At 51.4% G+C, this 12785-nt stretch overlaps 1 protein-coding gene across 1 annotated transcript in view; it reads right to left on the reverse strand.

Annotated features, from left to right (window-relative positions):
* The window catches only part of SORL1 (sortilin related receptor 1), a 219383-nt gene that overhangs the window by 173060 nt on the left and 33538 nt on the right, over window positions 1-12785 (reverse strand). The window contains exons 3-4 of the mRNA XM_060179854.1: window positions 8650-8775; window positions 161-322 (exon numbers count right to left, since the gene is read on the reverse strand). Of these exons, the coding sequence (XP_060035837.1) occupies window positions 161-322; window positions 8650-8775 (288 nt within the window). The remainder of the gene's footprint in view (window positions 1-160; window positions 323-8649; window positions 8776-12785) is intronic.

A 12785-nucleotide genomic window follows, 5' to 3' on the forward strand; every position in this document is an offset into this window, starting at 1 on the left:
TGAGATGCCAGCTAAGCGTGCCAGCGGGCATCGGGCGTGGGAAATGAAACCGTAGCCGCAGAGGGCTAGGGAGAAGAGGTCACTCGGAGGACACGCCACACGGACACCCCAGAGCAGAAGCCGAGGTGGCCCACCCACCTAGGCCCTGGTGCCCTCTTACCTGCTTGTTGGGGTGAGAGCGGTCGAAGCCCAGGAGCAGGTTGGAGGCCTTACTGTGCAGGAGGAGATCGGCCGCCCGGAATGGGATGGCAAAGCCTTGGATGGTGTTGCAAAAGTCAAATGTGATCCAGAGGTACTGGGCATAAGCGTCAGCAAAGATGTACTGCAAGAGACAAGCAGGGAGTAACTTGAGACCAGAGCCCATAAACCCAATCCTGGCTTAGACACACCAAAGGACACGCAACGCTGTAGCAAGGAGAAGAAAGCCTAAGCTTGTCAGGTAAAGAAGGAACTACAAAAGCTGGAACAAGGCAAGAGAATGGCTCGCTTAACCGATGGCCTCTTTGGCCACTATCAGGCCAGCCCAATCACCTGAGGCCCTTGACCTCTAGATAATATGGGCCTAGACCTCTACTGTCACCTGTCACTCACGCACTGGGAATGTCAGTATAAGCCCCTTTATAGGCTTCTTCAGGACCATGCCCTCACTATGGACTGCCCCACTTTCCGAAGGGAGGCTGGGCCATCCTACTCTGCCACTTGAGGAAGACTTGTCCTGAAACGAGCGCAGCCTAGAATGTTCCCAGTTATGACTATAGTAGACTTTGAGTTTAGCAAGGACTCAGAGGCAGGTCAGGCTCCTGTTGATAAAGGCCCCAGGTTAGATGACTGTGGTAAACAGTTCACTGCATTCATATGTCTTCTTCAAGTGTGTGAGTAACTCTCTGCCCTAATTCTGCTTCCTAGTTCTGCTCTCAACTCTGACACCATCTTCTGAGCAACGTATCTGGCCCAGCCCCATGTCAGCTATCAAGCTCAAGCAAAGATTACTAAGATGACCAAGACATAGGCTCCCAGGAACATCCTTAAAATAGATTTCCTAGCTGCCTTTTGCCTTAGGGTTCCAACTGTCATTGGCTCTATTCCTACTTTATGGCTCCCATGTATTAAACATTTTGACCTGTTTTTCATCTTACTGCATTTCAGCCACCAAGTTGCAGATACTACCATGACGTCATCCTGACTTCCCTGGACAGACAACCTCACCAATGCTTCCTGAAACCCCACCCCTCCAAAGCCCTACCCTTACTAGGGTGAGATTGAAACACACTGGAGGTATAGATTGACCAGCCAACACCTATGTCCAACACAAAAGCAATTACAGAAGCCAGACCTTCAACCTTCTATACCCCATAAAGCTCTCTGGCTCATACGCCCAGAGGGATAGAGAACAGGAAAGCTTCCAGTGGAAGGGATGGGACATGGAATTCTGGTGGTGGGAATTGTGTGGAATTGCACCTCTGTTAGAATTATGCCCCTTACAATCTTGTAAGCTGATATTAAATCACCAGTAAAAATAATAATAATAATAATAATAGTTATACAAAATAAAAAATTTAAAAGAGAAATGCAGGGAGCTCAGGGCCTATGGGGAGCCAGCCTCTGCCAGGGAGGCACCAAGGAGCCTGGGGGCCTGTGTCCTGGTGATGTTGGCTGGGTGCTGGTCACATCCAATAGGGCTGGGGGTGGAAAGGGCAAGGGAGGGGCCAGGCCTGAGCCAGGGAGAACATGTATTTGCTAAAGCAGCTGGTGAGACCTGTCGCTTTCCTGCCTTTCCCTCGGCCACTCTCGCTGCCTGGAGCTGGCTCAGTGATGGTCACAGGATGACGGGAAAGCAGGATGGAAAACATCCTGCCTCCACATGGACCCCACACACCACTCGGTACTCACCACTGGGTGAACACCACCCAGCACGGTTGCCTCTGAGCAGTTCCGGTCATGACTGCCCAGGAAAGTCCCAAGTCACAACTGTCCAAAAAAGATTTAGCTTCTCCTTGCCACCAGGCCAGGTGACGGGGCACCTGGGAGGACGAAGCAGTCCAGGCTGGGAGGTAGCTCCACAAAGCAGTGTGGGTGGCTCGGAACAAGTCTAGCCAGAGGGAGACTGTAGCCTCAGGACTCTCCCCTCTGGGGAAGGGACTAAGGCAACTCAACTGACCAAATGTGCACTGAATGCAGAATATGGGCCCAGTGAGAGCCGGGGGTGGCATTCCCTTAAGCGGCCTGCAATCTAATACCAGAGGCAGGCGGGTCGAGTAGACTAAAGGGGAAGCCGTGGGGGATTATGGGAGGCGGGGTAGAGGCAAAGTGCTTGACTTGACAATGGGAGTCTGAGTCCTGTGCCTTAGTACTGGATGGGCAGTCAGTGATGCTCTCAGGCTCTCACTTTCCCTCTCACATTAATAAATAAATCTGTAAAAAAAAAAAAAAAAAAAAAAGAAGAAGCAGGCTGGCAGGCTGGGCGGTAGTGCAGCGGGTTAAGCACAGGTGGCACAAAGCGCAAGGACCATTGTAAGGATCCTGGTTTGAGGCCCCGGCTCCCCACCTGCAGGGGAGTCGCTTCACAAGCGGTGAAGCAGGTCTGCAGGTGTCTGTCTTTCTCTCCCCCTCTCTCCATTTCACTCTGTCCTATCCAACAACAATAACAACAACAAGGGCAACAAAATGGGAAAAATGGCCTCCAGGAGCAGTGGATTCATAGTGCAGGCACCGAGCCCCAGTGATAACCCTGGAGGCAAAAAAAAAAAAAAGACGGGAGGGAGGTGGTGGTGCACCTGGTTGAATGCACACATTGCAGTAGTCAAGGAGGCAGGCTCAATCCCCCGGTCCCCACCTGCAGGAGAAGCTTCACAACCAGTAAAACAGTGCTGTGTCTGTCTGTCTGTCTCTCTCTCTCCTTCCCTCCCTCCCTATCTCCCCCATTCCATCTCAATTTCTACTTATATCCAAAAAAATAAAGTTGTATTTTTAATGAGGGTTGGTCAGAAAAACAGCATAACTCTTATACATAATATTTTCATACCAGAGGCTCCAGGGTCTCATGGTCAATCCCCAGCACCACCATAAGCCAGAGGTGAGCAGTGCTCTGGAGTCTACGTCTCCCTCTCTCTCACTCTCCCCTTTCCCTCCTCCCCCCCTCTCTCTATATATATCTTCCTCTCTGTATCTCTCTTTCTCTCATTAAAATGAAATGAATAAGGGGCCAGGTGGTGGCACACCTGGTTGAGCACACATGTTACAGTGCACAATGAGCCAGGTTCAAGCCCCCAGTCCCCACCTGCAGAGAGTAGAGAGAAAGCTTTATGAATGGCCCAACAGTGTTGCAGGTATCTCTTTGTCTCTACCTTCCCCATGGATGTCTATCTTTATCCAAAAATAAAAGTACTTTTAAGAAAAATAAATAAAATGAATAACATATCTAATGTATTTGTCTTAGTGATCTAATGTTGATTTACAAAATCCTACGATAATAGGGAGCTAATTCCGTATGGTTGTCACCACCAGGGTTCTGTGTCCCCCGTCCCTTCCGCTAGAAACTGTAGTAACCCTCCCAAGGTCACCAATACAGGTTGATTGTCCACCTACCTATATCTATGTGTAGCTATTTTTCTCCCAATTTTTTAATGGTTATGCTTTTTTATTTAAAAAATTCTTTTAATATTTATTTATTGCTTTGTTGCCCTTGTTCTTTTTTTGTTTGTTTGTTTTAGTTATTATTGTCGTTGTCGTCATCATTGTTGGGTAGGACAGAGAGAAATGGAGAGAGGAGGGGAAGATAGAGAGGGGGAGAGAAAGACACCTACAGACCTGCTCACCGCCGATGAAGTGACCCCTCTGCAGGTGGGGAGCCAGGGGCTCGAACCGGGATCCTTAAGCTGGGCCCTTAAGCTTTGCATCATGTGAGCTTAACCCGCTGCGCTACCGCCCGACTTCTGGTTATGCTTTTAATTCCTTTCTAAGTCACCCTTACATCTACTTTTTTTTTTTTTTTAAAGAAGCAGTGGCAGCAGCAGACGTCATGGCCCAGGAGGTGGCTGGCAACAGGAATGGTAGGTGTGTAGTGCTAAGCTCCACCCTGAAACCACAGATGCTGGAGTGATGCTCTGTCATACCTCTCCCTCTCTCTCTTTTTCTCTTTCTCTCTCCCTCTCTCTATTTTTTTTATTATCTTTGTTTATTTAATAGATAGAGAAAACCAAAAACTGACAGGAGGGGAGAGACAGAGGGAAAGAAATTGAGACTCCTGCAGCCCTGCTTCACCATTAGCAAAACTTTCCCCCTGCAGGTAGGGACTGAGGGCTTGAACGGGGGACCCTGGGCATCGTAAAACGTGCATTCAATCAGGTCTGCCACCACCCGGCGCACACGTGTGTGTGTGTGTGTGTGTGTGTGTGTGTGTGTGTGTGTGTGTGTGTGTGTGTCTTTCTGTCTGTCTGTCTCTGTCTCTGTCTCTCTCTCCATACAGAAGTCTTTAAAGAAGAAAGATACCATAGCCAGAGTCCTGCAAAAGCACAGGCTAGATCTGGTTCCAGTTGGGGACTGGGAAATGTGTCTGCAGAATAGCTGGGACTTTGATGGGCAGGCAAGCGAGATCCATGGGGAGGAAAACCACATTCCAGGACTAGGCAGGTTACACTTTGGCACTAAGACGGGGAGAAAAAACACAGCTGGGGTTCGAGGCTAGCCTTGGACTGGGCCAGAAGGGAGAGGGCACAGACAGAACCCCATGAGCATATGAGAGATGCCGGGCAGCTCCTACTCCCAGAAGATGGCACACAGTCTCTCTCTGTCTCTGTGTCTCTGTGTCTCTCTCTCTCTCTTGGCCTGACTCTGCCAGAAACACAAGGAGAGGGGCAGAGAACCCAGCTCCAAGACACAACTGGTCGCTGAAATCCTAAGAGCCCAGACCCCAAATGGGTCCTGCCCAAGGACACACTCCCTCGTGGAGCACATCAGACACCATCAGCTTCCAGCTCTGAGCCCTGTCAACACACAGCCTGGCTTTCCAACATGGAGTTGAATCTATCACTAATGAGTGGCTGAGTGCTTTGCAAAGAGAGAGAGGACAGGAAGCAAGTGTCTGCCTTAAGAGCACTGGAGATCCTGAGCAGACCATCATCACTGCAGGCACCAAACTATTCCCTGGGAATGGCTTAGCCCATCCTCCTGCTCCAAAGTCCCCTTGGTTCTTAGTGAAGGGAATGTTCTCAGTTTAAGAAGATTTCTCCAGAAACCTACTCCATGGCTTCCTACAGTTTCACATTAGAGATTGTAAAAACCATACACTTGCAGTCCAGGTGTCCAACAACAGATGAGTGGCTGAGCAAGTTGTGGTCTATATACACAATGGAATACTACTCAGCTACGAAAAATGGTGACTTCACCGTTTTCAGCCCATCTTGGATGGACCTTGAAAAATTCATGTTAAGTGAAATAAGTCAGAAACAGAAGGATGAATATGGGATGATCTCACTCTCAGGCAGAAGTTGAAAAACAAGATCAGAAAACACTAAGCAGAACTGAGACTGGAGTTGGTGTATTGCACCAGAGTAAGACTCTGGGGTGTGTGGTGAGGAGGGTTCAGGTCCTAGACCAGGATGGTAGAGGACCTAGTGGGGGTTGTGCTGTTATGTGGGAAACTGGGAGATGTTATGCATACACAAACTACTGTATTTACTGTCAACTATAAACCATTACTCCCCCAATAAAGAAAAATTTTTTTTTTAAAAAAGTACACTTGGTCATAGGATATCTTTTTCTTCTAAGATCCTGAGCACATACTGATTTTTTAAAATATTTATTTATTGGATAGAAGAGAGAAATTAAGAGGGAGGGGAGAGACAAAGACTGACCAACCAACAGAACAGCCTCCTAACCCTTGAAGCTTTGGACTTATTTCTGTTTAGCTGACAATAACAGCTAAAAATTCCCAAGAGCACTCACTTCCAGATGCTGGGCCAGACGCTGTGATTCCCAGCTGGGGGCTACAGGCCAGTCAGAGGGCAGCTGGAAGGTAGAGGCCTGAACCCACCCCAAATGTGAAAGGTCACAGCTGCTCCATCATAAGGCCAAGCCCTGTCCTGAGGCCCTGTCCCCCTCCTCCCCAGGCTTGCAGGCCCTCAGACTTCCATGTGGCCCTTCTGTGACCTCTGAGAGTCACACTGTGGGGGGGCCCCAACCCAGTCAGGCCCGTGTGGGTTGGGGGGGGGATGCTTCTCAGGAAGTGGTTTGGCTCCAGGACAACTAACTGCCTCCCTGGCAGAGGAGTGAAAGAGAACACAGTGCTGAAAGTCACTTCCTGGGAGTTGGGCGGTAGCGCAGCGGGTTAAGTGCAGGTGGCGCAAAGCACAAGGACAGGCATAAGGATCCCAGTTTGAGCCCCTGGCTCCCCACCTGCAGGGGAGTCGCTTCACAGGCAGTGAAGCAGGTCTGCAGGTGTCTGTCTTTCTCTCCCCCTCTGTCTTCCCCTCCTCTCTCCATTTCTCTCTGTCCTATCCAACAACGATGACATCAATAATAACTACAACAATAAAACAACAAAAGGAAAACAACAAGGGCAACAAAAGGGAATAAATAAATTAAATAAAATATTAAAAAAACAACAACAAAAGGGAATAAATAAATAAATATAAAAATTAAAAAAAAAAAGAAAGTCACTTCCTGAGCAGTGTGCAGACACTCAGTGGGGAAGACGATGCCCTCGAAGCTAGTCCTAGACCCAGGGCAGCTGGCAGGGCTCTGTGGCAATCACAAGGCAGGATCCTGCAGTGGAGACGGACTCCAGGCCCTCAGAACTCTGCTCCAGCCCCTCAGGGGGTGGCGCTTCCTTTCACCCCAACACCATGGCCCCGCTCTGCTCTTCCAGACCAGCTGTAGCCAAAGCCCCTCAAGATCCCCCTGCCCTGAACACCTCCCCCTCCCCACTACCACCACTGCAAGCCCCTAACAGATTCTTTCCTGTCTTTCTGACCACTCACTTCTGCAGCCTGGCAGCTGCTTCCCACAAGCAGGAAGGGAGGCAGAGCCCAAGGGAAGGGAGGTGGGGGGAGAGCTTTGGTGGGAAGGGAGTGAGGAGAGGGGGCCGGCAGCGCTGCAGGGGGGACTCCACAGAGGGTCAGCCCAGCGCGCTCAAGGCCGCCTTGGCAAGACTTAGATCTGTGACAAGACAAGGTAAAGACAGTAGGGGGCACTGAGTGGAAGCCCACAGGATTTGCATCCCTGATGTCGTGGGTGCTGTTCCCGTCACTGCCTGGGACACAGCTGATGGTGCTTGTGTCTCTCTGCCTCTCTCTCTCAAAAACAAATAGAAAACCTTCTAAAATACAGAACTACAGTAGAGAGGGCTACACTCTAATACCAAGTGGCCAATGCCTGTGTTTCTGGGACTTGGGAGATGGTGGGTGCACACAACAGTTCAGCTAGCCTGCTCCTCCCTGGGTCTTAAGAGGCTGCCTGCACCCCAGAACCTGCCTGCCTGCCTGCCCACCGTGCAGAGGAAGGGGGGCCCTGTAGCCCTGTCTGCACAGACAATACCTTCCAACACCGGTCTGACAGAAGCAAAGGAAACGCTGTGGTTACCCTGTAAGCAGGCAGCAAGAGGAAGCCTGTTAGAGCTGTCTCCACTGGGAGCCCCCCTTGGGCAAGGCAAACAGAGGGACAGGAAAGACCCCGAACAGCTGCTCCTCCAGTGGCTCAATAACACACCTGCTCCCGTACCCTTGACTGCAAAGGAAAGCCACACACACACACACACACACACACACACACACACACAGCCCCAGGGCTGGGCCCCTTCCCACCTCCCTGGAAGCCAGCAAATGCAAGGTTAATCCAGAATCCTGGATTAGGAGAGGCCTTGCTCCTCCCCAGTAGGCACCACTGCAGGAGGCTAAATATTTTGAATATAGCCCCAGCTCTCAGGCCTCAGGCAACTGATAAGTCAGCACTGAGGGGCGATGGTGGGCACGGGGGGGGGGGGGGGGTTGCTCTCTGGTTTCCTTCTGGAAAAGCCAAGAGTAGCAGCTTCCGCTTCGTCCTCAGGCTCTGCAGAGAGGGGGGAAGAAAGGGAGCAGATACAGCAGGGGCTAAGGCCACTGCCGTACAGGAGAGCCTCGGGGCCACCCTACCCTGGCCCGCCCTCACCCGGCCCAGAGCAATCTCCAGCCACAGCTCTAGCTCCCTCCAGATTAAACCACAGGGTCCTGCTGCAGAAACACAGCCCCCAGGCCAGCTGGGAAAACAAACCAAAGGCACAGAGAGCTGCAGCCTTGATGTCCTTCCCTGTGTGTGTGTGTGTGTGTGTGTGTGTGTGTGTGTGTGTGTGTGTGTGTGTGTGGGAGGGGGGGGGCCTGCACAGCACTGAGTGTGCGCACTAGAGGGCACGTCTGCACAGCACAGGAGACTCCCATCAAGCCGGTGCCGTTGTCAGATGGGAGGCCAGCAAGCCCACCGTGAGCCGGTGGAGTGTCCGTCTGCACACCTGGCCTTGCCCGTGTCTGGCTGGTTGGATACGCAAGATTCCACCCTGAGACTCTCCAGCTGGCAGAGAATGGTTCTGGCTGCCAGCCCTGCTACAAAGAAGGCTGGCCGAGCCCAGCTCTCAGTCCGCCCCCAGAAGGTCATGGTCTCCAAGTCCCAGGACACCCTCACCCGCTTGTTGTCCACGGGGCTGTGGTAGAACTGGGCGATGACGGCCTCGCTGCTGTTCCCCGGGCCGAAGTTCAGTTGCTCCGAGATCTTCCTGAAGGACTTTCCGTAGTCGTAAGACACGTACACCTGCAGGGGAGGAGAGAGAGAGAGAGAGAGGAGAGCGAGCTGTGAGGAGGGGCAGGCAGGCTGTCGCTCAGCCTCATTGCTTCCTGTCCCCCACCACCACCACCTCGAGCCTCAAAGGCCACAGATGTGAAAGGTGCCCAGAGGAGGACCGGACACTGAGTCTGTCTGTCCCCCAGGACAGGGGGCCACTGAGCTGCAGAACACACAGACCTCTTTGCTGAGGCCGAGACAAGACCCCGAAGGGGGTGAGGGAGGGGTGGAGGTGAGGGTGAGGATGAGCAGATCACACCAGGGCTGCTTAAGCAGTTCACAAACCGCAGCCAGAGGCCGGACATGTGGTCGTCGGGGGACAACGGAGCCGGGATTGCTTTCACCATCTGCTGGGATGCCCCCGAGAGGTAATGAAATCCTGCAGCCCTCTGCTGGGAAGTTCTGCTCTTCTAGCATTCTAGGGGTGAAAGGAGGAAAGCCCACATGTCTTTGTGTAGTAGCCCACAAAAAGAAAAAGGAAAGAGACGGGCTGCTCTGAAGGCAGGAGGTGCCCCTGGGAACAGCACTCACTGCTCTTGTGAGTGTCAGGTCCCTGGCTTGAACTCCAGCATCACATGTGCCAGATGGGGCAGTCTGGCTCTCCCTCCCTCCTCCTCCTCTCTTTTCCTCCTTCTGTCTCGGTAATACATGCACTAGGGGGCTGGGCGGTGGTGCGCCCGGTTAAGTGCACATAGTACTAAGCTCAAGGATCTGGGTTCAAGCTCCGGCTCCCCACCTGCAGAGGGGACGCTTCACAAACGGCAAAGCAGATCTGCAGATGTCTATCTTTCTCTCCCTCTCTCTATCTCCCCCTCCTCTCTCAATTTCTCTCTGTCCTATCCAAGAAAATGCAGGGGAATGGCCTCCAGGAGTAGTGGATTCACAGTGCCAGCACTGAGCCCTAATGATAACCCTGTAGTCAAAAATGAAAACGAAAAATTGCTTAGAGTCAGGAGAGGCAGTACTGAAACACATGATTTATAGTCATGAGACCCCAAGGTTCAATCCCAGCACTGCAAATGTCAGCCTAATGCTCTGGTGTTCTCTCTCTCTCTCTCTTTCTCTCTCTCTCTCTCTCTCCTTCCCTCTCCCTCTCCCTCTCCCTTGCTCTCCCTCTCCCTTCCTCTCCCTCTCCCTCTCCCTGTCCCTCCTTCTCCCTCTCCCTCTCTCCCCTGATAAATAAATAAATCTTCTGGAAATGCACAGGTTACATATGGTACCACAATCCTCCCCAGTACATGTATTTCTTGAGTCTGTAGTTTGGGACATTCTAAGGAAGGGCCAGAGCAACATTGGCCAGCAGTATTTACTCTCTCCCACTTCCAGAAAACACAGGAACAAAGCATGGGAACACCGGTGCCCTCAGCTGAGCACACATACTTAGTGTGCGAGGACCCAGGTTCAAGCCCCTGGCCCGACCCTGCAGGGAAGAGGCTTCACCAGTGGTGAAGCAGAGTTGCTGGTGTCTCTCTCTCTCCCTATCTCCCCCTTCCATCTCGGTTTCTGTTTCTATCAAATGGATAATTTTTTTTTGTTTGTTTTTGCCTCCAGGTACCTGAAGCTCGGCACCTGCACCACGAATCCACTGCTCCTGGAAGCTATTGCTTTCCTTTTGTTGCCCTTGTTGTTTATCATTGTTATTATTGTTGTTATTATTGCTGTCGTTACTGGATAGGACAGAGAGAAATAGAGAGAGGAGGGGAAGACAGAGAGGAGGAGAGAAAGACAGACACCTGCAGACCTGCTTCACCGCCTGTGAAGCGACTCCCCTGCAGGTGGGGAGCCGGGGGCTCGAACCGGGATCCTTATGCCGGTCCTTGCACTTGGTGCCATGTGCGCTTAACCCGCTGCGCCACCGCCCCGCCCCCTAGATAAAAAAATTTTTTAAACATGGGAGCAAGGTCATTCTTGCAGCACTGATGAGGGACCAGGTATGCACCACACCAACCTCTCAAAGGATCAAGCTCCTGGCTCTCACCACCACTCCACAGGCGAGTGCGACCGTCACGGTCACTCGGCAGGTAAGGGGACAGAAACCTCTGCCATCCATCACTTGCCAGAGTAACAGAGGACGTCAGAGATAGCCTGAGATTCCCACTCGGGGCCTCCCCCTCTGAAGCCAAAGACCTGAGAGCCCTCGCACCGCAGGTAAGGGAGGGTGGGGGGAGGCTGTGGAGAGCCTGCACCTAGACTCTGCAGCCTCTGCAGTGGGGACACAAGGAATCATCAGTGGTTAGAAACAAGCCTGGCAGGTGAATGTGATATTGACAGTCCTCCGTGATGACTGAGGTGATCATTCAAGAGACATGACAGATGCGTTCCAAGAAGAATGACAACTTCTGGGAGTCAGGTGGTAGCGCAGCGGGTTAAGCACACCTGGCGCAAAGCACAAGGACCGGCATAAGGATCCCAGTTCAAGCCCCTGGCTCCCCACCTGCAGGGGAGTTGCTTCACAGGTGGTGAAGCAGGTCTGCAGGTGTCTGTCTTTCTCTCCCCCTCTCTGTCTTCCCCTCCTCTCTCCATTTCTCTCTGTCCTATCCAACAATGACGACATCAATAACAATAATAACTACAACAATAAAAAAACAACAAGGGCAACAAAAGGGAATAAATAAATAAATATTGGGGGAAAAAAGAATGACAACTTCCTGGACTAACTCCAGAAGGAGCATTGCCCTCACGGTTCGCTGATTTCAAAGGCAAGTGTGTGCCCAGGGATTTACGTCAGTCATGTAAGATCTGAGGCAACACACACAGAGGAGAAGAGAGAAACAGACAGAGAGAGAGACATGGTCTTTAGGGAACAGGAATGCTATGCAGTGAACACATACTTTGCAGGTATGAAACCCTGGGTCGGTTACTAACATTACCACACACACACACACACACACACACAGCCCAATAGAAGACGTGGCCTTTAGACACAATTAGCATGTAAACATGCAAATACTTGTGCTTTTTTTCTTTTTTTTATAATGGAAAAAATATATTTAGAATGAAACAACTGGACTCAGTTTTGATGATCCCAATTCCATCAAAGTGGCATAGTCAGAAAGTGGTCAAGATTTAAGTGTGTGTGTGTGTGTGTGTGTGTGTGTGTGTGTGTGTGTGTGTGTGTGTGTGTGTGTGTGTGTGTGTGTGTGAGAAGCCATTTCAAGGGCAGAAGTAGACAGCATAATGGTTATGCAAAGAGACTCGCATCACTGAGGCTCCAAAGTCCCAGGTTCAATCCTCCGAGCTACCAAAAAAGCCGGAGCTGAGCAGTGCTTTGAGAAAAAAAGAGGAGGAGGAAGAGGAAGAGGCAGTGGTGGCCACTTCACCTCCACCACATGAACATGCAGATATTTGAGAGCCGGGTGCTGCAGCAGCAAGGCACAGGGAGTGGAGAGCACATTGTTCAGCATCTACTGGACACCCAGCTCAGAAGACTCCAAAGGCCCCGCCAATAGCTGCGTCTCAGAGGGAGAAAGGCTGTGAACACGGACACTTAGACGCAACATGTGCCCAGCTATGGAAGGCACAGCAAGGCCATGAAAGCAGCTGAGACCCAAAGTCCAGGCCAGCAGACAAACACACCCACAGAGAGCTTCACCACCCCCAGACTCAGGCCAGAGAGGTACAAACAGAATGACAAGTTGGCAGCAGGCTAACAGGCTGTGGGCTGCTTCCTCACTTGTCTTCAGAACCTCAGAGTCCGTCTCCCCTTTCTCTTCTCTGGCTACCTGAATGGGTGCAGGGAAGTGACTGCTCCGTATGAATCAAAGGAAGGGGAATGAGCAAGTAGTTATTTCCACCATACAGATAACAAAGACCTGGGGCCTAGTGGGGGCGCACCCGGTTAAGTGCATGCATCACCAAGCTCAAGGACCCGGGTTCAAGGCCCCTCTATCCCCATGAAGCATGGGGTCCGCTTCACAAGTGAGTGGTGAAACAGGTCTGCAGGTGTCTATCTTTCTCTCTCTCTATTTCCCCATCCTCTC

The sequence above is a fragment of the Erinaceus europaeus genome, chromosome 20 (genome assembly GCF_950295315.1).
Source record: "Erinaceus europaeus chromosome 20, mEriEur2.1, whole genome shotgun sequence".
Classification (NCBI taxonomy): Eukaryota; Metazoa; Chordata; class Mammalia; order Eulipotyphla; family Erinaceidae; genus Erinaceus; species Erinaceus europaeus.